This window comes from Bufo bufo, chromosome 3 (genome assembly GCF_905171765.1).
Source record: "Bufo bufo chromosome 3, aBufBuf1.1, whole genome shotgun sequence".
NCBI lineage: Eukaryota > Metazoa > Chordata > Amphibia > Anura > Bufonidae > Bufo > Bufo bufo.
The window spans coordinates 245,814,155-245,841,006 of record NC_053391.1 but is presented as its reverse complement, the minus strand read 5'-3'; the positions used below and the strand labels follow the sequence as shown (position 1 = coordinate 245,841,006).

Genomic DNA, 26,852 nt, shown 5'->3' with positions numbered 1-26,852 from the left:
TGATGGAGTGAACAGTGCTCCGTGAGATGTTCAGTGCTTGGGATATATTTTTATAACCTAACCCTGCTTTACATTTCTCCACAACTTTATCCCTGACCTGTCTGGTGTGTCCCTTGGTTTTCCTGATGCTATTTGATCACTAATGTTCTCTAACAAACCTCTGAGGCCGTTACAGAACAGTTGTAGTTATACTGAGAATAAATTACACACAGGTGGACTGTATTTACTAATTACCGTATTTTTCGCCCTATAAGATGCTCTTCCCCCCCCCCAAAAGTGGGGGGAAAATGGCAGTGCGTCTTATGGGGCGAATGCTGCCGTTTACACTGATACACCGCTGACGCATGCTGCACAACGCGGCCGGCGTGTGTATCAGCGAGGAGGGAGGAGGGGCTGGGGGTCGGCATCTAGTTTTGTAATGGCAACGGGGCCCGGTGCAGTCACTGTACAGTATTCTATTGCACCGGGCCCCGCTCACTGTACTAATCGTATCTACGGTAACTGCAGGCAATGTTTAACTATAGAATATATATGATCCAGCATCCTGTACTTACGACCGCAGGAGGCTGGGCGGGCGGCCACTGGCAGCGTAACCTCCTACGTCACGTGCCTGCTCCGCCCACTTTATGAATGAAGCAGGTGGCGTGGGCACGTGACGTAGTGAGTTACGCTGCCAGTGCCCGCCCTCCTGCCTGCTATGGTCGTAAGTACAGGCTGCTGGATCGAACATATTCTATAGTTAAACATTGCTTGCAGTTACCGTAGATACGATTAGTACAGTGAGCGGGGCCCGGTGCAATAGAATACAATGACTGCACTGGGCCCCCGCTGCCATTAAAAAACTAGTGTAGATGCCAGCCCCCAACCCCTGTATTGGGGGTCATTCACAGTGGCTGACACTGTTATGGGGGGGATCTGTGGATGACAAATAGCATAAGATGTTATTTATCTGTCATCCACAGATCCCCCCATAGCAGAGTCATCCACAGACGCCCCCATAACAATGTCAGCCACAGACCCCCATAACAGTGTCAGCCACAGACCCCCATAACAGTGTCAGCCACAGACCCCCATAACAGTTTCAGCCACAGACCCCCATAACAGTGCCATCCACAGACCCCCATAACAGTGCCATCCACAGACGCTCATAACAGTGTCAGCCACAGACCCCCATAACAGTGTCATCCACATATCCCCCATAATAGTGTCATTCACAGGCTACCATTAGTTCAAAGCCCACAAAAAGCACACCTTTTGGTTCCAAATATTTTTTTTCTTATTTTCCTCCTCAAAAACCTAGGTGTGTCTTATGGGCCAGTGCGTCTTATAGGGCGAAAAATACGGTAGGTGTCTTTTGATGGCAATTAGTCACACTGTATTTTATATAGGGGTATCAGAGTACGGGGGTTGAATACAAATGCATGCCACACTTTTAAAATTTTTATTTATTACAAATTTTGAAAACCATGTATCATTTTCTTTTCATTTCACACATACTTGCTACTTTGTGTTGGTCTATCTCATAAAATCCCTCTAAAATATATTTAAAGAGGGCCTTTCATGGGTTTGTAGTAAGTGAGAGAAATATCTGTACTTGCGGGGTACCCCCCGCTGTGCTGCCACCCTGCCTGTTTTTTACAATCGCGCTCCTGCGCCCCGTTATGGCCCCCCACAAATTTGGCGGTCAGTATGCTAATACTGAGCATCGGAGCAATGGGGAGGAGATGCAGTCTTTCTCTGTGGGCGTCTCCTTCTCCCCTGGCTGTAGCGCTGTCCAATCACAGCGCAGAGCGTCACAGACATGGAAAAAAGATACTAAGTAATGTATATGTAATTCTTAGATACTAATAGCACATTAGCAGTATTAAAATCACGCTTTTATGTTTAACATATTTTTAAAGAATATTTGATGTTATTTTTAATTTTCCATTTTCATATCTTTATTTAATGTATTTAGCGACCAAATCAGTGGGTTCATGTGCCACATTTTGCAGCCAAGAATAGGACATATTATACCTTTTGTGGAATGGACATACGGATGCGCAAAGTACATGCTAGACATCCACATGTTTTCCGTATCTGTATGTCCGTTCCACAAGAAACAATACACTGCCAGATACCCATTCACTATAATGGGATCTGGCAGAGATCCAGCCGCTTTCAGGCATATATAACAGCTTTTGGTCGGACAAAAAATGATGCGTGCAGTATTTTTTGTCCGGCTGAAACCCAGCATATATGCCGGATACAGTGATCAGAATGCTGGAATTCACAGTGCAGATGTGAACCCGGTCTAAGCAGCCAGAAAGGAATTCACTACAGTCTTTTTTCAGAAGACGTATAACGAAGTAGCAATATTCCTTTCCCATAAATCTATAGAGAGGTTTACATACATGGAGCACAGATTACCCACACTCTCTCCGGAATAATTTTATCAAATGCATATTCAGATTTTGCATTGAAAGGGAAAAAATGACTGTCTCTAACCCATTCCTCTTGCATGTGTAGAGGGACTCAACAGCGGCAGTCAACCATGCATGTTGTCCTCAAAAGATATATCTGATGTAGTGATATAATGGCCTCAGGATACAATATTTTCAACATACAATAGTCTTTTATGACCCATTGTAAATTTAAACTAGACTCAACTTACAATGCCTTAGACTCAGATCTAACCAATCAAGGTCACTTCTCTGGTAAGATAGATGTATTAGTTGCTAGTTCCTGACTTGTATATGTAAGAACTTGGTTTATCTGTCTTAGTTATCTACTTATTTGTCTTAAATCTTCTTTCTTTTATCTTGGATGACATTTTGGGGCTTTGGAACCGATTACTCAAGTTCCAATGGTTCCAACATACAATGGTTGTACTGGAACCAATTAACATTGTAACTTGAGGAACCACTGTATTAAAAACTTTTGTTGAATCCCTCACATAAGAGGGTAGTGTTTTCACACATGGTATGAGTGAGGTAATAGTCCAAAAAGTGGCATACATGCTCCAATCCAAACTGGGTATTATCAATTTCCTATTTTTAATTTTAGTGAATTTCATGATATGTAGCATAATGAAACAATTGCTATCCCTGCTACATATGTATAAATGGCATGTTCTCTTCTTCTCCAAGAGACAAATCAACCTAGTTTGTAGTGGTTCTTTCATCTCTTGCTGTGATTGTTGTATCCAGTGTATTAAATGGGTTTAAAGTGGCCACCAGCAACCTGTCCTAGATTGTGGGCAGGACTGGTCGCCTCCACTTGCAGAGCAGCATAGCTTGGTGAGGAAGCAGTGCCTCACTTCACTCATCATGGCTGAGCAGCCTGACAGGAAACTCACCAATATGTAGTATATGAGGGTGCTAGAGCATAGTGTGTAGTGAACCCCCCCCCTTATCTGCAAGTGGTAGCAACCAGTCCTGCTCTTATTTTAGGACAGGCTGCTGGCGGCCATTTTAAATAATTCCCAGAGAACCTCTTTAACTCTGCTAAATAACCCTATATTTTCAGAACTGTCTTTATCTTTGAACACATTTTAATTGTTTGCTGTATACACTAGAACACTATGTCACTCTTCACGTGACATTTTGTTCTCGTTATTTCAGATGTTGCTGTGTCACGGTAGCACGTCGACTATGTTAGCAGAGCCTATATAATGTTTATTTACTTTGCATACTGTTTAAGTACCTCACTGTGGGTTACAAGCAATTCATTTAAGTTACACCACTAGGAGGTGCCAGAGAGCAGAAGGCCGAGGCTGGTACACAATGTATGTAAATAGGGAATGAGGAAAGTGTCTGGCACAGTCTCAGGTCATGTGGGCAAGACATTGTTGAGCATTCACAGAAGAATAAGTGCTTCTTTGTGTTACTCTATAGACGTTCTCTCAACAGTATCTCTGCTTGATCTCAGCCCTCTCCTCTCTCCTCTAAAGAAGAGTATTTTTGCCTTTCGAAAGTATGAAACTTTCAAGAGTTTTATTTGATTCTTTTCTGTTTTTTATGTTTTTAAATTTTTCAAATATTAAGAGCAGTAATTGCAACGAAGAATCCAGAAACACAACTGCTGTACAGAGGATTAAGCATGCGGCTGCCAAACCTAGAGTCAGGAGAGGGTCACAGGGAGAAGGATCCAAAACTGATGCTAGGAATTTAGGATACCCAAGACTTATCTATTCACCAACCACTGGATTACCAGACATGAATCGGATGCAAAATGACTCCTCACAGTCACCTACCTGGGGACCGAAGCTGATAAACTCACTGTATCCTCTGAGTGAGAACTCAATCAGTGCTTATGGAGTGCTTCTCTTATCACTAGTGGTATTTGCTGTGGGCATTGTTGGCAACCTGTCTATCATGTGCATTGTGTGGCACAGCATGTCTATGAAGAGTGCCTGGGATTCCATCCTGGCTGGTGTTGCACTGTGGGACTTTCTGCTTCTTTTCTTCTGTCTGCCTGTAGTTGTCTTCCAGGAGATCACACATCGAAGACTTCTGGGGGTCTTCTCGTGTCGTATTGTACCATACATGGAGGTGAGAGATTTTCTTCTACATTTATGTATATGCAAAGAGAAAACCCAAAACAACAGAAGTAATATTGTATGCAGCAACCACAAACTTTTATTTCTGATAGTTGTAAATTTTTCAATTTCCCATCCTCTTAGCCATAATCACTTAGTGTCATTAAATGTTAAGTGCTGTGATCATAATGATAACAGGGATAACACATCCAAACAAATTTCAGACAAAATCTAGATGTTTATTGGTTGAAGCTGTTTGTTGTCCCTATAGATACTGCTTGTCATCTCAGACCCCCTGGATTATTAGTGCCTCCATGCCACCTTGATATTTTAAAACAATACCTACGGTACTTGGTCTCAGTCTGTTTTCTGAGACCACATGTAAAGGCGAGCTTTTCTGATCAGTTCACATGGTGCATGTTGTTGCTGTAAGGCTGTGCCTGTCGGTTGATGTGGCCCAGTGTCACAGGGTATAATCCTGGCAACAGGGGTGCTGTTGGGCTGCTGGGTCTCACTTCTTGCAGGTGCTGTGTTGTGACTTCTTCTGTACAGTTTGCCAGCTTGATATTTTGTATTCTTTTGTTTCACAATTACGGTACTTTGAAGTGATTGTTTGGTGTCAGTACCCATTCTTGAGATAAGGGTGTCCTGGACAGAAACTAAACGTTTTCCTAGTTTTATGTAGATAATGCTTTAGAGGTCTCCTTACAATAAGCCATGAAAATTAGATTGCATTGTGATTTTACTCATCATTCCCACCAATAAGATGCTTGATAAGATGCTCATCACTTATGAAGTTCCCCTTTTAATAGCGGCTATGCCTAGTATAGCAGCACAGTCACATTGATGAGATCCTCTCATTTTTTTAAATCTCTGGTTGCTGACTTCACTGTCCCAGTCACTTAAATGCAGTATACTGAGATGCAGTATACTGGCACAGCATGGTCACTACACAGTAGACAGAGCCTTCTGCTTCTGGCACCATCCACAATTATGTTTCCAGTGCAGACAGTTGTGAAATCAGATGATCGGTGGGGGTGCTGGATGTTTGAGTACCTGTCCTGAAGATAGGTCATCAATATTGAGAAACTGGAAAAGTCTTCTAATATGTAAGGGTCCATTCACACATCCGCAGTGTTTTGCGGATCCGCAAAACACCAGGCCGGCAACCTAATAGAAATGCTTATTCTTGTCCGCAGATGCGGACAAGAATAGGACATGTTCTATTTTTTTGTGGAGCCGCGGAACGGAAATGCGGATGCATCTGTTCTGTCCCCATTAAAAATAATAATTGCGGAACGGATCCAGACCCAAGGTGCGGATGTGTGAATGGACCCCAAAGGAAATGTTTATAAATGTATGATCTGTGGGATCAAACTGGTGAGATCCTCACAGGTCAAGAAAACCAAGGGATGCAGTAGTCTTAAAGGGGTATTCAGGCTGTGAGAAATTATCTCTTACCCGCAGGATAGGGGATAACTATTAGATTGGTGGGTGTCCTACTACTGGGATCCCCACCGATCACAAGAATGGGTACCCTGTACCCCTTGGGTCCCCCTGAAATGGAGTGGTAGGTTGAGCATGTCAACTTCTGTTCCATTCTTCTCTATGAGATGCTGCAAATAGCAGAGTACTGTACTTGACTGTTGCCAGGACTCCAGTAGAAATGAATAGTGATGAGCGGCAGGGGTCATATTCAAATTTGCGATATTTCGCGAATATTTCGTAGAATATTGGTAGAATATTCGCGAATTCGAATATTCGTTAGGAGTAGTGTTGATTGTGAATTTTCGTAATGCGAATTTTCATAATGAGAATTGATGAGATCGTGAAAACTCAGATCCGGTGGTGAACTTCAGATGAGAAAAAAATTACAACTATTAGACAAAGAAGATTATAGCACTATATTAGCTAAATTGCTCTATATTCGTATTTTTTTCGAATATTCGCTATATTGCTATATATTCGTTTTTTAGAATATTTGTAATATTCTAAAACAAGAATATATAGCAATATAGCAAATTATTATATTACAAAAATTTGCATTACGAAAATTCGCAATCAACACTACTAAAGTCAAAGATATTGCAGCCTTCTTATTGGCCCACAAGCTAGAAGCAGGGAGGGATCATGTGTACTGATTAAAAAAAATCTTTAATATTTGCTATATTTCTATATATATTGTTATTTTAGAATATTACGAATATTCTAAAAATTTTATATATAGCAATATAGCGAATATTCGAAAAAAAAAGAATATAGAGCAATTTAGCTAATATAGTGCTATAATCTTCTTTGTCTAATACCGTAGTTGTAATTTTTTTCTCATCTAAAGTTCAGATTGGGGAAAAAATGACAACTATTAAAAAATTTTTTATAGCACTATATTAGCTAAATAGTTCTACATTCGTTTTTTTGGAATATTCGCTATATTGCTATATATTCTTGTTTTAGAATATTATGAATATTCTAAAAAACAAATATATTTGTTTTTTAGAATATTCGTCTTTTTTTTTTTTATCTGTACAGTTGTTCCACTTAGGCATACTCCTCCCAGACAAGCGTCCACCTCACCATGGGAACGCCTGGGGGTTAGAATATACCATCGGATCTGAGTTTTCACGATCTCTTTGATTCTCATTACAAAAATTCGCATTACGAAAATTCGCAATCAACACTACTCCTAAAGTCAAAGATATTGCAGCCTTCTTATTGGCCCACAAGCTAGAAGTAGGGAGGGATCATGTGTACTGATTAAAAAAAAATCTTGAATATTCGAAATTACGAATATATATCACTATATTCTAAATATTCGCGAATTCTCGAAGTGCCGATATTCGCAATAAAAATTCGCAATTCGAATATTCGTGATCAACACTAGAAATGAATGGAGCAGCAGGTGTGACAATGCGCAGGCCCGATCTGCCGCTCCGTTCATGGATCTGTTATGCCCTATACTGTGGATAGGGGATGACATCTCATAACTGGAATACCCCTTTAAAAAGTCAGACATCATATAGTACATGGTAATTTCTTTCTATCAAAGATAGAATCAGCCCTGTACCTGACATGGGACTAGAGCCCCCATCGTTTATTTAGTTACTTGCTGGCTAGATTTTTTTCAAGCTGGCAGCACAGAGGATGAAGGCGGTGTGTCCTTTCCAAAGAGGCATTTCCTTTCTGTTGCAGCTCTCTCCTTTTAACTATCACAGCCTCCTTTTAACTATCACAGTAGATATGAATGGTGGCAGTTGATGGATGGATCCGAGCATGTGTGACCACCTCAGTAAGTGGGGCATTATAATGCATTAAAGAGAATATCTCACAACTGCATCGTTTTTCTAAGAGAAAGTAAATTACAAAAGTAACTTGTTTTTCATGCTGCATTATATTAAATTTACTATTAGCATTCAATGGTGGCACAATCCCTTTTAAATAAATCTCAGTGGTAATACCAGCCACAGTGCCTTAAAAGCAATGCGGCCCTTTTATCTTTTAAATGGACCCTGTAACTTTAAAAATGCAGTCCCAACTGTGGACAGCATGTTGTAGAGTACAAGGAGCTGAACAGATAATATGTGAATCACTAAGAAGGACTGCCCACTGGACTCCTAAGTCCCGAATTACCTGAGGTTTTCCTACATAACGCTCAGCTACTCTTGGTCTATAGCATGCTGCCTGTGCTGCATTTTCCTATAAAGGGAATCTGTCACCTCAGTTTTGGATTATTATCTACAGTAAAACATGAGTAGTATTTTTTTTATTTCCTACTACCCCCTGTTCCCCCGCTGTCAGCACTCAAAGCTGCACTGAAATGCACAATTTGAACTGCTGTGCTGTTCTAACATAATGCAGGGGACTCCTGTACGCATGCTCCGCAGTCCCGACAATGCAATGCGGGGGAATGGGAGGCAGTAGGCAACAAATTGTGATCTAGACCCTAACTTCAGTAGTACCGGTGTGTCACTGAAGTTAATGGTTCAAAATCAGGTTGACAGATTCCTTTTAAACCAGGGATATGTCATTTTCAGAACACCTTTAAGTCTGGTATTGTTTTGTATGAAGCCTACATTGTTGACTGCTAGAGAGCGCCGTGCTGTTCGCACATCTATGTAAGGGGTGATCGATACTTATCCCCCAGGTTAAAAATCTACTAAAAACAAACTTTCTGGCAAATGGTTAATTTTGTCTTTATCTTTTGGTGCAGGTTTCTTCCCTTGGGGTTACGACATTCTCTTTGTGTGCACTGTGTATAGATCGTTTCCAGTCAATAACTTCATCGCAGTTACCTCCAAGACCAGTGGAGCAGTGCCAATCCATCCTGGGAAAGGTATCAGTTATCTGGCTTGGATCCTTGACTCTTGCTCTCCCGGAGATATTTTTGTGGCAGCTGAACCAGGAGCGTTCTCCATTATCAGGGTTAATCAGTGATTCCTGTGTGATGCATCCTTCTCCTGATCTGCTCCCAGTTTTGCGCTCCTTAATTCTGACATACAAGCATGCCCGAATGTGGTGGTTCCTTGGCTGCTACTTCTGTCTACCCCTCCTTTTTACTATGACATCGCTACTGGTGACTCTGCGAATTGTTGGGAACACAAAGAACATGAAAAATAGCCAGTGTCAACGTCAGCTGAGCTGGATAGTGGCAGGTCTAGCTATTGTATACGGAGTGTGCATCCTCCCTGAAAATATCACAAATATCTTGGTGGCCTATACCAGTCTGGATCTGCCCGAGAATCTCTTGGCACTTATCACTCAGTTTTTCTTATTCTTGAAGTCTGCAGTAACACCTGTCCTCCTCCTATGTGTCTCCAAACCACTAGGACAGGCTTTCCTGGATTGTTGCTGTTGTTGCTGCGATGATGACGCTAAAGAAGGAGCTGCACCTAATGCGGATGAGAGCAGTGCCAAACTGGAACCCCTTAACCCCCCAAACAGCGCAAGTGATTCAGCACTACAGCTGGGCACCCCCTGCTAAATTAAAGGAAATGATATAGAGACTGGTAGTCCTCATAGCCTAACAAGAAGGGAATATGTAGTACATGGAAAGTAGAGGACAACTGAAGACAAAATAGTCAAAGCATGTTTCACCATACATGTATGGCAGATGTTGGGGAGGGGATAAAGGGGTTTGTCCAGTGGGGCAAAATTTGTTCTCAGAGTTAGGACACTTTCACATGGTCAGTATTTGGCTAGTATCATTATTATTGTTATTAGATTAATCTGAAGGGATAAAAAAGTGAAGTGCAAAGTTAGTGCTGGACACAATACAAGACAAACTAGGGGTTGCTAGAAAGCGGACCACTAAAAAATACCCCTTCGACTTCATTCACATCTGCATTTGAGGTTCTGGTAAAAGTCTGGAAATCTGTTTCATGCTTTTGAATGGGATTGTTTCTACAGCGAGCACTAGACAAAGCTCATTCAGATACATGGGCCAGTCACTGACATTTCTGCAACCAATCTGCTGCATGTGAATGTACCCTTATATACTCTCCGTTTACATTTAGCAAAGCCCTCTTGCCCAACGTTTTTAAACAGATTTAGAAATATATAAATATATTACATCACATTGTATACAGCTGCCTACGTACTGTGGCCGTATAACTGAGGCAATAAAGCCCATCATTATCAACTAATATGGTTAGTGAGAAATAGAATCCATGCTCACATTCAGCTCATGCCAAATTTGCAAATAAATTAAAAAGTGCCAAATTCTGGGCATATTGTATCTGATCTGGTGCTGTAGAAGGCATCTACCTAACATGAATACAAATCTACTAGAAATAAAGGTTTCTGAGACTCCTGCCATCAGATGACACTTGTCCCATACTGCTAATCCTTTGGAATGCAGCACCCTAGCAGTATAAAGGAAGCCTCTAACCTTTATTTACCATATATAACTAATGCTACAGTACTGTGGTGCACTACAGCTAAAGAACTTTGGGCAGTTTCAGTCTTCCAAGTCCACGCTCGCTTCTTCTCTCAGTCCCAATTTCTCCTAAGTCCATCCCCTCTGCCTGGAACATCACTGATCCCTTTCCGCTCTGTTAATGAGTGGCTGCATCCAAATGACACCCTCGTCAGTGGTGCGGTGCACGCGCAGTACATGCTGTGAAGCCGATTCCCACAGTATGTACTGTAACGTGCATGTAGATTACCAGTCTGCGCTTGTGTGAGATTTGGATGCACAGCACTACTTTAGCATTAGCTATATATGCTAAATATAGCTGACTATAGGTAAACTCCATTTAAAGGGATGTTGTACTTTTGGGTCCTTCGCAAGATTACACCTGTGAACAGGTCAAATATGGCCTAATTTACACATAATTCCATTAGTTCTGCATTTATGGGGTCATTAACTCCTCAATACAGAAAGTATTTTCTTAATGTGCTCTCGACACTTAATGCCCTGCGCAGTTCTGATGTAAATATCCACAAGGCAATGAGAGGGAAGCAATCAGCTAATGATCTATATCTCTTCCTAACTGTAAATTGGAATCTGAACCGCAATACATTCACAATGTCTGAACATGGATTGATGGAAGCTCAGCTATATAACCTTCTCGGTCCAACAAAACACAAAAGTTATGGCAGAACAAAAAAATGTATCAAACATGGCTGGCCCAAGACTAATAAGCCGATTTTCTATTTTATTTCATTATGTTTAACTTTATTTATTTAAAACTGGCCTATCACTTTTAGGTCTCATTCAGACGGCCGTAGGCTGTCCGCAAAGATGCTGATCCGTTTTTTTTTTTTTACGGATTAGATGCAAACCTATTCACTCTTAGGGCTCATGCCTACGACCGTTGCCCCGTTGTGGCCGTATTGTGACCCGCATACGGCGGCTCCGCAATACACAGGGCACCGGCCATGTGCATTCCACATCACGGATGCGGACCCATTTACTGAACGGAACAGAACCACGGAACGGAAGCACTATGGAGTGCTTCCGTGGGGTTCCGTTCTGTGCTTCCGATCCGCCAAAAAAGTAGTGCATGCACTACTTTTTCGCGGTACGGACAGTCGGATGCGGATCGCGGACCCTATTCAAGTGAATGGGTCCGCGATCCACATGCCGCTGCCCCACGGTTGTGCCCATATGGGCACTGATCGCTTACGCTCGTGGGCATGAGCCCTTATGGGTCCCTTTTTATTCCGTTCTATGGCTCCGCAAAACAAATAAAACATGTCCTATACTTGTCATTGAAAATCAGGACGTGGCCCCATTGAAGTCTAAGGGTCATCAAAAATGCGGAATGCTAATATTTTTTTTTGAGGACCAGTCCGCAAAAAAACGGTTCCAAATTTTTGCGGACAGCATACGGCCGTCTGAATGAGGCCTAAGGGTGTTTTTCTTCTGCTGGGTTCCTGTCTCGTGTTTGGCCAGAAACATGTACCACAAAAATAAAACTAAGTTATAACTAAATGTATGGAATCTGCTATGTGTATAAATGAACGTAATGTCCTAAGCCTTTTTTGCCGCTAAGTAAAACTACTAATTGAGAAAAAGCTGTAGCACTGGCACTGCTGATGTATCTCCAGTATATACCTAATATAACGAAGCCTGGGAACCGCATCTAGGAGCCATTTTTACATTTGTTCATCGCCTGATATAATACTTTAACCTTTCTCTTTGCTCCCAGACTAACTACATGACTATTTCAGATTACAAAAACATTTCCATGTATTAGAGCTAGATAAAAGGTTATTCTGTAGAATAAAGTCCTCCTGCTGGTCAAAGGCAGCCTCATCTTTTCTTCTTTATTGTGAGAGAGAAGGGTCTCTTTGTTTTCTTGGCTGTGTGGGAGTGAAAAGGGAGAGAAGCAGGGGGACGCTATGTCACTATGGAAACCAGACTCTAAACTAGTGAAAAACCCCTAAACTCATTCATTACTTCACTGTGAAGTCTGTTTGGACATGTGTCCATGAGACTGCTTTACCAAAACCAGTGCAAAGAAATTGTGAGTTTCCTGACTGGTTGTTACGGATAACTGCTTACACTTTTCCTATGTGCACGTCTTGATAAATTGCCCCCCCCCCCCCCCTCCATTGTTTCTACATTCAAAATGGTTTTCAGAATGAGCCGTATGTGGGCAACCCCCTATCTGTTAAAGGGGTTGTCCTACCATTACGTCATCTTCATTTTATGATCATGAACAATGAAGCATATTTGATATTTCTTTCATGCTGGTGAAACAACAATCGAGTGAAGAGATGAAATGTCTTATTATGGCGCCACCTTGTGTTCACAGTGTTTGTTGTGTGATCAGAACATGATTACACAGGGCAATGATCGGGAACGAACATTGCTTGTATCCAATCATCTTCCCATAGAAAAAAGGTTCTTGTACGTTTAGTTGTAAGAGGAATTCTGTGGATCAAAAAATCCACAATTAAATGTCCATCCCCTTTATTTTATAACAAAAAAACTATTTCTATAAAAATCCTACAAAAATAAAGTGAAAGAGGAAAAAATTGCTACATTAAGGCCAGGTTCACACAGAGCATATATCTTTTTAAATCAAATGCAGTAGTGGATCCTTAACCCCTTAAGGACCCTGGGATTTTCAATTTTTGCATTTTTGTTCACTCCCCGTCTTCCCATAATCCTAACTTTTTTTATTTTTCCATTCAGATAGCCTTGTGAGGGCTTATTTTTTGCGGGACAAGTTGTACTTTCTAATGGCACAATTTACGGTTGCATAACATGTAGTAGGAAGCGGGAAAAAATTCCAAATGGGGTAGAATTGGAAAAAAACTCAATTCTGATAAAGGTTATTTTTTTTACACTGTACACTATGCGGTAAAATTGACCTGTTATCTTCATTCTCCAGGTCAGTACAGTTACAATGATACCACACTTGTTTAATTTTTCTTGAATAATACTGAAAAAATAATTAAAACCTTTGAGGGAAAAAAAAATTGCAGTTATATGTACGGGGCTGTCTAAGGGCTCATTTTTTGCAGGACGATCTGTTCTTTTCAGTGATACCAATTTGAAGTGTGTGCGACTTTCTGACCACGTTTTATAAAACAATTATTGGGTAGTTGAAGTGACAAAAAATGGCAAATTGGCAGTTTTTATTTTTTTCCCGTTACGCCATTTGCTGTATGCCATTAATATTGTTATATTTTAATAGCATGGGCATTTTCGCACGCGGCGATGCCGATGAGGTTTATATTTTTTTTTCTTTAAGTATTTTTATTTTAAGGGGGGTGATTTGAACTTTTTTTTTTTTTTACAGTGGATATAAAAAGTCTACACACCCCTGTTAAAATGTCAGGTTTCTGTGCTGTCAAAAAATGAGACAAAGATAAATCATTTCAGAACTTTTTCCACCTTTAATGTCACCTATAAACTGTATCACTCAATTAAAAAACAAACTGAAATCTTTTAGGTGGAGGGAAGAAAACAAAAAACTAAAATACAGTGGTTGCATAAGTGTGCACACCCTCTTATAACTGGGGATGTAGCTGTGTTCAGAATTAAAGGGCTTCTGTCACCCCACTAAACTTTTTTTTTTGCCTACTTATAATCCCCACACTGCGATTTATGCCTACATAATCAAATTTATCATTTTGGTCCTGTAGATTTTGTTTAAAACATGCTTTTAAAATATGCAAATTACCTTGCTACCAGCAAGTAGCCGCATCCTCCGATCCCAAAGACGCCCCCTCCGCATTGTGATTGACAGGGCCAGGGAACGGAATCGTTCTCTGCTGGCCCTGCCTGTTAGCATTCAAAATCTGGCGCCTGCTCGCTCGGCCGCTCCATCCTCAATGCGCCTGCGCCGGGTGTAGATGTGACGTCATCGGCGCAGGCGCATTGAGGATGGAGCAAGCCGCCTCTCAGTGCGCCTGCGCAGATTGAAGACAGGTACGGCCGCGGCGCAGGCGCCAGATTTTGAATGCTAACAGGCAGGGCCAGCAGAGAACGATTCCATTCCCTGGCCCTGTCAATCACAATGCGGAGGGGGCGTCTTTAGGATCGGAGGATGCGGCTGCTACCAGCAAGTAGCCGCCCTACTTGCTGGTAGCAAGGTAATTTGCATATTTTAAAAGCATGTTTTAAACAAAATCTACAGGACCAAAATGATTAATTTGATTATGTAGGCATAAATCGCAGTGAGGGGATTATAAGTAAGCAAAAAAAAAAAAAAAGGTTTAGTGGGGTGACAGAAGCCCTTTAAGCAATCACATTCAAAATCATGTTAAATAGGAGTCAGCATACACCTGCCATCATTTAAAGTGCCTCTGATTAACCCCAAATAAAGTTCAGCTGCTCTAGTTGGTCTTTCCTGAAATGTTCCTAGTTGCATCCCACAGCAAAAGCCACGGTCCACAGAGAGCTTCCAAAGCATCAGAGGGATCTCATTGTTAAAAGGTATCAGTCGGGAGAAGGGTACAAAAAAATTTCCAAGGCATTAGATATAACATGGAACACAGTGAAAACAGTCATCATCAAGTGGAGAAAATATGGCACAACAGTGACATTACCAAGAACTGGACGTCCCTCAAAAATTGATGAAAAGACGAGAAGAAAAGTGGTCTGGGAGGCTACCAAGAGGCCTACAGCAACATTAAAGGAGCTGCGGGAATATCTGGCAAGTACTGGCTGTGTGGTACATGTGACAATCTCCCGTATTCTTCATATGTCTGGGCTATGGGGTAGAGAGGCAAGACGAAAGCCTTTTCTTACGAAGAAAAACATCCAAGCCAGGCAATATTGGCACAAAACCTTTAGGCTTCTGCTAGAAAACTGAACATGAAGAGGAACTTCATCTTTCAGCATGACAACGACCCAAAGCATTCATCCAAATCAACAAAGGAATGGTTTCACCAGAAGAGATTAAAGTTTTGGAATGGCCTAGCCAGAGCCCAGACCTGAATCTGATTGAAAATCTGTGGGGTGATCTGAAGAGGGCTGTGCACAGGAGATGCCCTCGCAATCTGACAGGTTTGGAGTGTTTTTGCAAAGAAGAGTGGGCAAATCTTGCCAAGTCAAAATGTGCCATGCTGATAGACTCATACCCCAAAAGACTGAGTGCTGTAATAAAACCAAAAAGGTGGTTCAACAAAGTATTAGTTTAAGGGTGTGCACACTTATGCAACCATATTATTTTATGTTTATATTTTTTCTTCCCTCTACCTAAAAGATTTCAGTTTGTTTTTCAATTGAGTTGTACAGTTTATAGGTCACATTAAAGGTGAAAATAGTTCTGAAATGATTTATCTTTGTCTCATTGTTTTACATCACAGAAACCTGACATTTTAACAGGGGTGTGTAGACTTTTTATATCCACTGTATATTTGTAAAAACTTTTTTTTAACTTTTTTTAAGTCACCTTGGGTGACAATAACTAGCAATCATTAGATTAGCTATTGTGTGTTTATTGATGTCTATATAGAGATCATTGAACACTTCATTTGCACTATACCAATACAATGCAGCCACCTAGTGGTCTGTATTGGTATAGTCATCTAATAGGCACTGAAGCCTGCTTGAGACTTCAGCCTATTAGCTCAAGGTAACAGGTTCCACGATCTCAGCTGGGGAACGCTGTTACCGGAGCGGAAGTGAGCGACTTCCGCTTCCGGAATGCGCCGATGCCGTGGTCACATTTGACCACGGCATCTGAAAGGGAAAATGTATGCGATCAGCCTTATGCCAGATCGCATACATGTGCCGCGGGTCTCTATTTAAAATAGCAGAAACCCTGCGGCTAAGACGCCCGCTGCACGTGCGAGCGAGCGCCATGTTTGAGGTACTTAAAGGGTTAAAGGGATTTCCAAATGTTTAGTATTGATGACCTATCCTCGGGATAGGACATCAATATGTTATCGGTGAGGGTCAGATGCCTGGAACCCCCACCGATCAGCTGTCCCGTAAGCAACACAGCCTACCAAGCATAGCGCCGTCTATTGGATAGTGAGTATACTTGGTATTGCAGATAAGCCCCTTGCACTTCAATGGGACTGAACCACGTGACTGATGAACATGACATCACTGGCCTACGAAGAGGTCTGTTTAAACAGCTGATGGTAGTCGGACCCCCATCGATTAAATACTGATAACATATCCTGCTGTCTGCAAAAGATGCGGACAGCAGGGAGCTTACCATGGCAGCCATGGATGGCTTCAGTAGCGTCCTGGCTGCCATGGTAACCGATCGGAGCCCCGCGATTTCTTTATTTGATTCAGATAATTTTTTATTAAAACGTTTTCAAAAAAGTTACAGAGGCAAGCAACCCCCATTTCAACCCCCCAACCCCACAATCCCCCCTATAGACTGTGATATGAATAAAGTCCATTCTTCATGTTTCTTGGGTGTCCATTTGGCGTATAGTCTCTTAGGGTCTCAGAGATGTAAGCATTATCCTGCAGCATGCGATTTCAGTTCGAAAGGAGCATTCCACTAGTAAAGTCTGATTTTCCACAGGTAGGAGAAAAAAAATCTGACTGGAACCGTTCAAGTAAAAGAGGAGGCAGTACAGAAAAAAGGTGCATCTTGCCGAATATAGACACATCTTAGCTTAATACAATACAATACAGCACCATACCCTGTCAGACCCGATCGACAAGTCTATCTACTCCCATTATTCTGTAATCTAACAGCAAGGCAGCCCTATAATACTAGAGTATAGTGATGAGCCCAGAGGTACCAGATCTTATCAAATTTCTTATTGTTGCCCCATTTCTGATATACAAAACTTTCTAATTTCACCAAGTTGTGTACACGGTCCACCAATTCGGCCACTTTCGGAGGATGCAGAGCAGTCCAATAATATGCAGTTTCCTAGCGGTGTACAAAATGCGCCTAACTGCAATTTTCAGTTCTGCCACTATTGGGAGTGTCTTAACTACACCGAGTATACACACTAGAGCAGACGGCTCAAGGTGGACCTCAAATATATTCACAATAAGTGCTATTACATCTAGCCAATATCGTCTTAGTCACGGGCAGTTCCACATGAGATGGATAAGATCTGCATTAGGTGTCCCACAGCGAGCACATAGATCGTCTACCCTATATCCCATTTTCTTTAGCAACCTCTGGGTCCTATAGACTCGATGCAGAAGAAATAGTTGGGATACTCAGTGGGCCTCACTGAGCGCTACTTTCGGGAATTTCTCTAATACTGCCTCCCAGTCCTCCTCAAATCTGGGATGTCTCTTCGCCATTTACCATAAAGAGTCAGTGGGGCTTGCTTCCACTTGGAGTCCATAAGACTCCAGTAATGAAGTGAAATTACACCACTAGTGGTGCCGTGAGTTGTACTAAGATCTATAATGGCGTGTTTTGCAGCTGGTACTATCTTCTCCTGTCGTTCCTGAGAGTTAATGGCATGTCTAAGTTGTAAATACACATAGAAATGAGTTTTAGAGATCACAAACTCTCGTTGCAATGGACTAAATTCTTTAAGCGTACCATCTTGGAACAGTTGGTGCACATTATTAAGACCGTACTGCCTCCATGCCCGTACTGCAGACACCTTATTCAATTCTCCATATATTAGCTTTGGCCAAATTGGGGTGAACTGAGTAAAACCACTAACTCCCGCAAGCCCTCTAGCTTTCCACCACACTTCATGGATTGTACGCAGCATTGGGTAAGTGACTCCTAATCTCAGGAAGGTACCATCCTCCAACGCCGATAGCAAACCTTTCCCTTTCAGTAGATGTTTCACCAACCAGCCTGCAGTATTCAGCTTATTCTCATCTCCCCACCCTCAAATATGTTGCATCTGAGCTGCCAAATAATAAATCTCAGGATCCGGGACTTTAAGTCCTCCCTGAGTCTTTGGCCTAGTTAGTGTAGAAAGTTTAATGCGAGGAATTCCCTTTTTCCAAATGAGATCTCTGAAGATCGCATTTACAGTGCGGAAAAAAGTTTGCGGTATCCAGGATGGGGCACTGTGAAGCAAATACAGGAGTTGCAGCCTAAGCGTCATCTTAATCAAATTAGTGCGCCCTACTAATGTAAGAGGAAGGCGGATCCAAGCATGGACCTTCTTCCGAAACCTATCCAGCAGCGGGGTCAAGGGAGCCCCGCGATTTCACTGCTGGGGCTGCCAGCCACTGCCACCATTGAAAATACTGAGGTGGAGGGGAGGGGACCCTGTGGTCACTGCACCACCAATGGATATAACACTGGGGCGGGGGATAGGGATGAGACCGCTGCACCACCAATGATTATAATAGTGGGGTGGGGGCAGTAGCGCAGTTTAGTATCGGAAAATAGAAAATCCTGGTATCGTATCGCTACGGGTGTAAAAGTATCGATTGGGTATTGAAAGTTCGATACCCGATGCAACTCATGAATAACGCAGACTCAAAACTGTATTTTTTGTGTTGTTTGGGCTAATAGGATATTGGAGCTGTCCCAGTAATATGCCAGGGCAGCATATTCAGAGGTGACAGATCCACTTAAAATTCTGAATACAATAATACAATAACTCCAGAGGGGTTTCAATGTTGACAAAGTTATTAATTTATTAGACGGCAAAAAATAAAATATACACAAGAAAGAGACTTCAAGAAACAAAAAGTCTTTGTAATTAGTAGACTGTGTACACAGCACCAGTGTCGGCACTGACTAGGATATGGCAAATAGTTCTGAATATCCATTATTAACAAACATTTGCTGTGGTCTTAGACATGAGCAGCACTTTAAACACTCCTACATGAAGAATGCAGCTTTTCTGTATTTCTACATGAGACAAGTACTTCATTAAAGATGCATTTTCTTATAACAGGCGCTGAGCCCCTTGACTAAAATCATCCAAAACCTTTTGAAATCTAATACTAAGTCTTCTTAGAAAATAAGTTCACACGGACAAAAAAGACTTAAAAAAGGTTTTATCCACCTTTTGTTTTGTTCCTTAAGATAGCTGATGAGTCTTCAGGTGACTATACCGGGTCAAGGAGAACACAGGCCTATGCCGGTACATTTTGTCATATATAAATAGTCTAGAAAATGGCCCGTTCTGTTCTTTTTTTTTTTTTCAAGTTTTTTTAACGTGGTTACATTTCTGTGGTGAACCAAGACATTACTGTAGACATACCAATCTGTGTACCTTACTTTTGCGTACAATTATATGATACTTCATACATACATATATATATATATTGACAAGGTGGTCTATATAAATTAATGTCGATACGTTATCAGTTAACCAGCAGATAACTACTGTAAGTCCTTACCTTTAAATAAAAACAAAATTAAATCAAATTATATACATGTACATGGGTATAGATATATACACACACTCCAACAACAAGAAAGGGGGATCACAGAGATGGCAGAATGAAATAGGAGGTGGACAATATCTTACAATGGATGAGGACAGTGTAAAAATACCATTAAAAGATAGACGAGAAGAAGGAAGAGGGAATACCCAAAGAGATAAGGAGGAGAAAGGGAATTCCAAGGACTTGGACTTCTTTTAAATCTTCTCAGTATTTGTAAGTCCTAGAAGGAACACATTCTCCAGGATATTTAAAAGTGGTGGTCAGGGATTTGGCGTTTTCAGCTCCTCCGGGACTTAGAGTGCTGGATAAGCCACTGTAGAGTGATGTCTGAAAGAAAGGTGCAGGAAAAACATTACCACACAAACAAGGATGTCATGTAGGAGATACACAACAGACCTGCATGTGGAGAAGGCAGAGTTAGCAGATAGACCTAGAGGATACATGCACGGCTGAGAGTGCATGTTTGAAATCAGCCGGTTTTCTTTTTGTTACCTACCAATGTTGTCCTTTTCTTTGCAGGAAATGGAGTAGCAGCAGATCTCCCGATCCTGGATGGCAGACAGGTTCCTAAATAAGAAAGAAAACGGAATGAATATAACAGACCTAGGCCTGTAACATAGTGCTTTTTCTGTCTCGTTACATTATTAATATGGCTGAGCATGTTCTTCAAGTTTAGCCAAGGCAGGAGAGAGGAGGTGAAGGGGAATAGAGAAAAGCATTATGTAGTAATGTTTAGAGGGGGAAATCAGCAGGTCGAGCGCAGATACACATGGCTAAGAGAAATTGCCCAATAGAATGAGAGATATGGATGATAGCAAGCAAGGCTTCATTCACTTGTAAAGGGGTATTCTAGGATTGTACTACTGATTGCTTATCCTGAAGATAGACCACCAATATCTGATTGGCTGGGGTGCAACACCCCGCTGATCAGCCGTTTTGCAGTAGTTCCTTTAAGTATTTGAAATCCCTATGAGTATTTTATGGGAAACATACCATATGCAATGATTTGCTTTTATGGCAGTCTGCTCAGTGGCCCACATTTACCCATGTCATTGCGCCTAGACCTGGCGCATCTAGTTTTACAAAAATCCACTTCAGCTATCTAACTAAAGGGGCGTGGCTTAGCAAGAAGGGGTGTGGTCTGAGATGTGACATTTTGTGCCAACCAACCGGTGGTTCAAAGTTAGAAGAAAGTGTCTGGCCATGAGTCACTGTGATAATCCTGGAGCATCTTTAGACTACCTGTCTAAATGTAAGCTTTCTACAGTTTAGATAGGGTTAATGAAAAAATAACACAATAACAATCACAACAGTCCATTCACCCCTGATAATAAGCAGAAGGTGTCATCTTGTGGCATCACAGTCCTCACGGATCCAGGAAATGGTGGCGGTAAAATTGCAGCTTATGTCAAGTATTGAGTGCAAGAGCAATACACAGTGCTTGATGGGAAAAAAAAGTTGAATCTACTGAATTTTCGTACAATAATCATCGTCTTCTAATAAATAATAGCGCCATATACTCACATCCTCTCGATTAATTCTTTCTCGTCAAGGGCACCAGCAATGTCTCTCTTATTGCCAAGGACAAGGACCTGAAACAGAAATACAAACACTGGCTCAAAATTTACCTCTGGGACTGACGTCCTTTAACACAATTGTGACTGAGCTTGCTCCACCAATCTTAGCCAGTTATCCACAGACATACACGACACTGTTCATGAAAAAAATGCAGAAAATCTTTTAAACGGACTGTCCTAGTTAAAAAAAAAAAAGAAAATAAAAACTTGCTGAATGGCAGGCAACATGGTAAAATAATAAAGAAAGTTATACACCGCCACTCCGGTCCACCCGGCCGGGCTTTTATTACATGACTGCAGCAGTGACGTGCCCATATACCGCACATGACCACTGCAGCCAATAAATGGCCTCAGAGGTCTCGTGCCATATATCGCTAAAGTAAGTGATCATGTGAAGTCTTGTGCAGCCAAGAGCAAGACATCATGGCTTCTGTGGCAGGCAGGATCACAGTGATGGCATTGGAGCAAGAGGCGTTTGAACTTGTTTTATTTGGTTTTTACTCAGATAAGCCCTTTAACACGCTTTTACATTATATAAGCCCTACTGGATTACATGTGGTAAATGTGGGTTTATAGACCCCCTATATCAAGTATCTGGGAAAGCTGGGTGAAAACAAATTAGAGCTCCCATAGACCAATATGCCTATTTATAGAGGACATATTTCCCATGCACACAAATGTATTTTTTGTCCATGCCCATTCCGTTTTTTGATTTTTTAATAGAACATGTCCTATTATTGTCCGCATTATGGCAAGAATAGCACTGGTCTATTAGGGGGCAGCCGTTCCGTTCCACAAAACAACAACGGTGTGCATGAGCTCTAACTAGGTAGATTTCAATGTACTACATTCAGGTTTAACATGCACTTTCTGGAAAAGCTGGGTGACATACATAACTTGACAAAGATGGGGTCAACTCATATTTTTTATCCTCCAGATTTCCTTGTGTAATGGCTAAACAGAGTTGGGCTGAAGACTTAGACTCCTGGGGTTTCTTCACCATCTTGGAGTGAGCAGCTAAGGATTTCCTTAGGATTCTAATGGGGGAAAAGTAAAATGGATTCCACAACACTCATATGCTGTGATCACCTATGACACTTGGCATTGATTGTGGCATCTCTGTGCACTTGGAGAAAATGGGCAAAGGTGGCTTGAAAATGAAAGAGAAGCACTCAACGTGGAACGTAAATGAGAGAGGGGCAAACTGTGAAAGATGCAGAAAAACAGGTCACGCAGCCATATTTCCTCCCAGGTTAACCTGTGTAACATGCCCAGCTCCTGGACCCAGCAGGAAAGACGACTGCACTTCTAAGGGCTCATGCACACGACCGTATGTATTTTTCGGGCCGCAAAAAATATGGCTGACGTCCGTGTGCATTCCGCTATTTTGCGAAACGGAACAGCTGGCCCCTAATAAAACAGTGCTATCCTTGTCCGTAATGTGGACAATAATAGAACAAGTTCTATTTTTTTGGCGGAGCGGAAGTACGGATATACGGAATGCACACGGAGTAACTTCCATTTTTTTTGTGGACCCATTGAAATTAATGGTTCCGCATACAATCCGCCCAAAAAAATTAAAAATTAAAAAAACAGACATGGAAAAAAAAAAATGTCCATGTGCATGAGCCCTAAGTGTGCTTCTTCTAGTAAAAAAAACTCATGAACTTCATGCATTCTTTACAACAGTTAGGCCTCTTGCACATGGCCGTATGGCTTTTTCAGTGTTTTGTGGTCCGTTTTAAACAGATCCGTTTTTCTGTTTCAGTAGTGTTTCCGTTTTTTGTGGCTCACAAACGGAAACGGAAGCATGGCATATACAGTAATTACATAGAAAAATTGGGCTGGACATAAAAAGAAACGGATACGGAAAACATACAGATGCATTCCGTATCCATTCCGGTTTTTTTACAGCCCCATTGACCTGAAAGGAGCCATGGAACGGGATTTGCAGGCAATAATAGGACATGTTCTATCTTTGAACGGAAAAACGGAATGTATACAGAGTACATTCAGTTTTTTTTTGCGGACCCATTGAAATGGTTCTGTATATGGACCGTTTAGAGAACGTAAAAAACGAAACGTAAACGAAAAAAATAACGTTTGTGTGAAAGAGGCCTTATTCTTGGCTTTGGTGTGGTTTTACTTGCGTTTTTTTTTGTCAGACATTTATCATATTAAGAAGTTTATGGGAAAGCATAATTTTTTTTAAAAAAAGCAAAGAACAAGGAAATGCAAGGAAACACACACTGGCCATTTGTTTTTTTCCCTAAAACTCTGGAAATTTTGGGAACAGCAGAGAGTAGTCTTGGCACCTGGACAGTCCTAATAATGACCAAATATTTCCACAAGTGTACCCCAAATAATTCTGCAGAAATAAAAAAATGTGTATTTTTATTTTGGCAAAATCAAGCGCTTCAATAAGGCCTCATTCACATGGCCGTATTTTTGGTTTGCGTCTGATTTTTTCCAAAATAAATTTTGATCATGGGGCCTGCGAAAAATGCAGGACGCACGCGGCCAGTGTTCACATTTTGCGGATCCACAGTTTGCAGACTGCAAAATGAATATGGTTGTGTGAATGATGCCATACTGTGTGCAAAAATTAAGCCATAAAGTAATATTGTCATAACACTGCTCACAAATCGCAAAATTGTACAAGCAATTTTGCGCTTTGCAAAGGGTGTTTGTGTAAAGTCTGTTCAGACCTCACAAATACCCCAGACCTGCCATGACTACATGCCTATTAGACATGAGCAGTGACTATTTCACATGAGCAGTGACAGCATTATGCAAGTACAATTCAGTACGGCAGGAAGTCACTGGAGCAGCGTTCAGTATGGGAAATACTGCGGTCACACCAATCATATTTCCTGCACTTAATACGCTCGGGTTAGACTGCCCTTACAGTGATAGACTGTAATGCACTGGTGTACAAGGTACATTATCAAAGTGATGTCCCCTAGTGGGATTAATCATGAACTATTAAAGCTTAATAAAGTGTACGAAAAAATAAATAAAACCTTTTTTCCATAAAAAATTGTTTTATTTTGTTAAAAAAATAATAACACGCACACATATGACACTGCAGTGTTTGCAACAACTTCTATAATGAAAATAACATTATGTAAATCCTTGTGAACAACATAAAAAAAGAATAAATGTTAATCAGGAAGTCCCATGTACCCCTATCGTTTATGCCAGAAATGTAGAAGAAAAAAAATTAAAAATAGCTAAGATTTTGGTGCAACTTTCACCACTTTTACAAAAACAGTGGCAAGAGAGGGCACACCATTACAACCAGAAATTTCATTTTCTGGCGCACAGACCCCAAAGGATGTGTCGACGTTATTAGGAGGCAGCCCTTCTTAATATTTTTGGCCCATTATAAACCAGCGAACTTTACTATTAAAGGGAACCTGTCACTATGAAAAACGAGATTTTTGTAAATCTTACCAGTAAAATCTCTTTCTCGCTCTTCATTGGGGGACACAGAAACCGTGGGTATAGCTATGTCCTCTAGGAGGCGTTGACACTAGGCAGAAGCTGTTAGCTCCTCCCCTGGCAGCTATACCCCCTCCAGCCTGGAGAGAGAGCTTCAGTTTGTGTACAAGCAGTATGAGAAGCAAGTAAACCAACGAAATAACGTGGAACACCAACAATGCCAAGAACCCAACTAGGTTCTAACCAGCAACTGCCGCAACTGTGGCCGAACAACAATACTGGGTGGGTGCTGTGTCCCCCAATAAAGAGCAAGAAAGATTTTACTGGTAAGTTTTACAAAAATCTTGTTTCTCGCCCATATTCATTGGGGGACACAGAAACCGTGGGACATCCAAAAGTCCACAGGGAGGGAAAAACTACAGACCCATAGAGCAAGCGCCCCTGCAGGCAACTAAGAAACTGCCGCCTGCTGCCCAAGGCAGCGCCCGCCGATGCATAAGTATGCACCTGGCAAAATTTTGTGAATGTGTGTAAGGAGGACTGTAGCCGCCTTGCACAACTGCGCGGCCGAACCTTGAATCCTCAGAGCCCAAGAGCGCCCACCGCTCTGGTGGAGTGAGCCGTGACACCGAAGGGCGGAACCCTGCCCCGGGTGCAGTATGCTTCAGCAATTGCAGACGTGCAATTGCCACCCTGGAGGCCGCCAATCCCTTGTGAGGACCCTCCTGGATGACAAAAAAGGGAGTCTGTACGCCGGAAGGAACTGGGGGCTGGCAACTAAATCTCCAGAGCCCTGACAACGTCCAAATGGTGTAACTCCCTTTCCCTAGGGTGTGAAGGGGAGGGACACAGTGATGGAAGGACAATATCTTCATTGAAATGGAAATCAGAGACCACCTTCGGAAGAAAGGAAGGAATGAGCCGGTGAACCGCTTATCCCTGTGAAGAACCAGGAAGGTTCTATGCAAGAGAGTGCCCCAATCCGGACACCCGTCTGATGGATGATAGCCACAAGAAAAAACTACCTTCCAGGACAGGAGTCAGAGTGACATATCCCGCAAGGGTTCAAGGGGAGAAAACCGGAGCGCTGAAAGGACTAAGTTCGGATCCCAAGGCGGTAAAGGAGGATGGTACGGAGTAACCGTATGTGCCATTCCCTGAAGGAAGATTATTATGGGCCCCGGGTGAGTCAGAGGACGCTGGAAAAGGATAGAAAGCGCCGAACCTGACCCATCAAGGAACCAAGGGCTAAACCAAAAATCCAGGACCGCAGGATCCACCTCTGCTAAAGGGAAGTGCTTCACGGAAACGGTAATTGGTCCACCGATGTCCGATATGTAATTGGATATGTAACCGATATGGAAAACGTCACAGCCCAACAGTCGGTCCGGAACAAGACTGGAAAGAAAAAAACACAGAACCAATACCCTGCATCAACGTACATGAGGGGAAGTAGTAACGTATGAGCTACCAAGGTTTGCGGAGTGGCCGTGAACCCTGACCCAGAGAAGGAAAAAACGGAAGGAAAAAAGGGGCAGGGCGAAGCCTGTTCCCCATCTGAGACTGGCACGACACAGAAGTAGCCACCGGATGATAGTGGCGGTGCCATACTCCGCCTAAGGAGGAGGCCATGCAGCGTACGCCACCAAATTCGGCGTTAGAAGAATCCGTCACCTGAGGAAGGAGCCGTGCAGGAGGAGTCAGAGTATGTAATGGCTACTCCAGGACCCTCGTACCGTAGGAGCCGCAGCGTGCCCCACCAGCACAAACTGAGGGGGAGGCTAGAGGAATCCGGTAGAAGCCATGGTACCATACTGCCCCAGGGAAGGATAGCTAACCTTAAACACTCCACCTGGGAAGGGCATTGAACAGGAACAACCGCCAAAGCCAGCGTCAGGGTAGAACCCCTACCTGAGGGAATGCCCCACTGCAGCGACTGCGAATGCTAGTACCAGCGTAAAATCCGCACCAGCAGAGGAGAACACGCTGCAAAAGCTAAACCAGAGTGCCAGCACAACCACTTCCCACATCAGGAATGGTGGATAGAGAATAT

At 42.1% G+C, this 26,852-nt stretch overlaps 2 protein-coding genes across 2 annotated transcripts in view; one reads left to right on the top strand and one right to left on the bottom strand.

Annotated features, from left to right (window-relative positions):
- The first annotated feature begins 3,894 nt into the window (after positions 1-3,894).
- On the top strand, positions 3,895-10,462 carry GPR37L1 (G protein-coupled receptor 37 like 1). The gene is made up of 2 exons (XM_040421865.1): positions 3,895-4,532; positions 8,727-10,462. The coding sequence occupies exons 1-2, from the start codon at positions 3,957-3,959 to the stop codon at positions 9,495-9,497; spliced, it is 1,347 nt and encodes a 448-aa protein (XP_040277799.1). The 5' UTR covers positions 3,895-3,956; the 3' UTR covers positions 9,498-10,462.
- An 8,544-nt stretch (positions 10,463-19,006) lies between these two features.
- The window catches only part of LOC120995077 (ADP-ribosylation factor-like protein 8A), a 32,687-nt gene continuing 24,841 nt past the window's right edge, over positions 19,007-26,852 (bottom strand). Inside the window, exons 5-7 of the mRNA XM_040424066.1 lie at positions 21,303-21,370; positions 20,275-20,345; positions 19,007-20,105 (exon numbers count right to left, since the gene is read on the bottom strand). Coding sequence (XP_040280000.1) covers positions 20,056-20,105; positions 20,275-20,345; positions 21,303-21,370 — 189 coding nt within the window. The 3' untranslated portion in view covers positions 19,007-20,055. The remainder of the gene's footprint in view (positions 20,106-20,274; positions 20,346-21,302; positions 21,371-26,852) is intronic.

What these genes read in the sequence shown, in the direction of transcription:
- GPR37L1 (XM_040421865.1), top strand. Translation starts at nt 3,957, where the DNA reads ATGAAACTTTCAAGAGTTTTATTTGATTCTTTTCTGTTTTTTATGTTT. An exon ending in GTATTGTACCATACATGGAG is followed by an intron (nt 4,533 to 8,726) that starts GTGAGAGATTTT and finishes CTTTTGGTGCAG; the next exon opens with GTTTCTTCCCTTGGGGTTAC.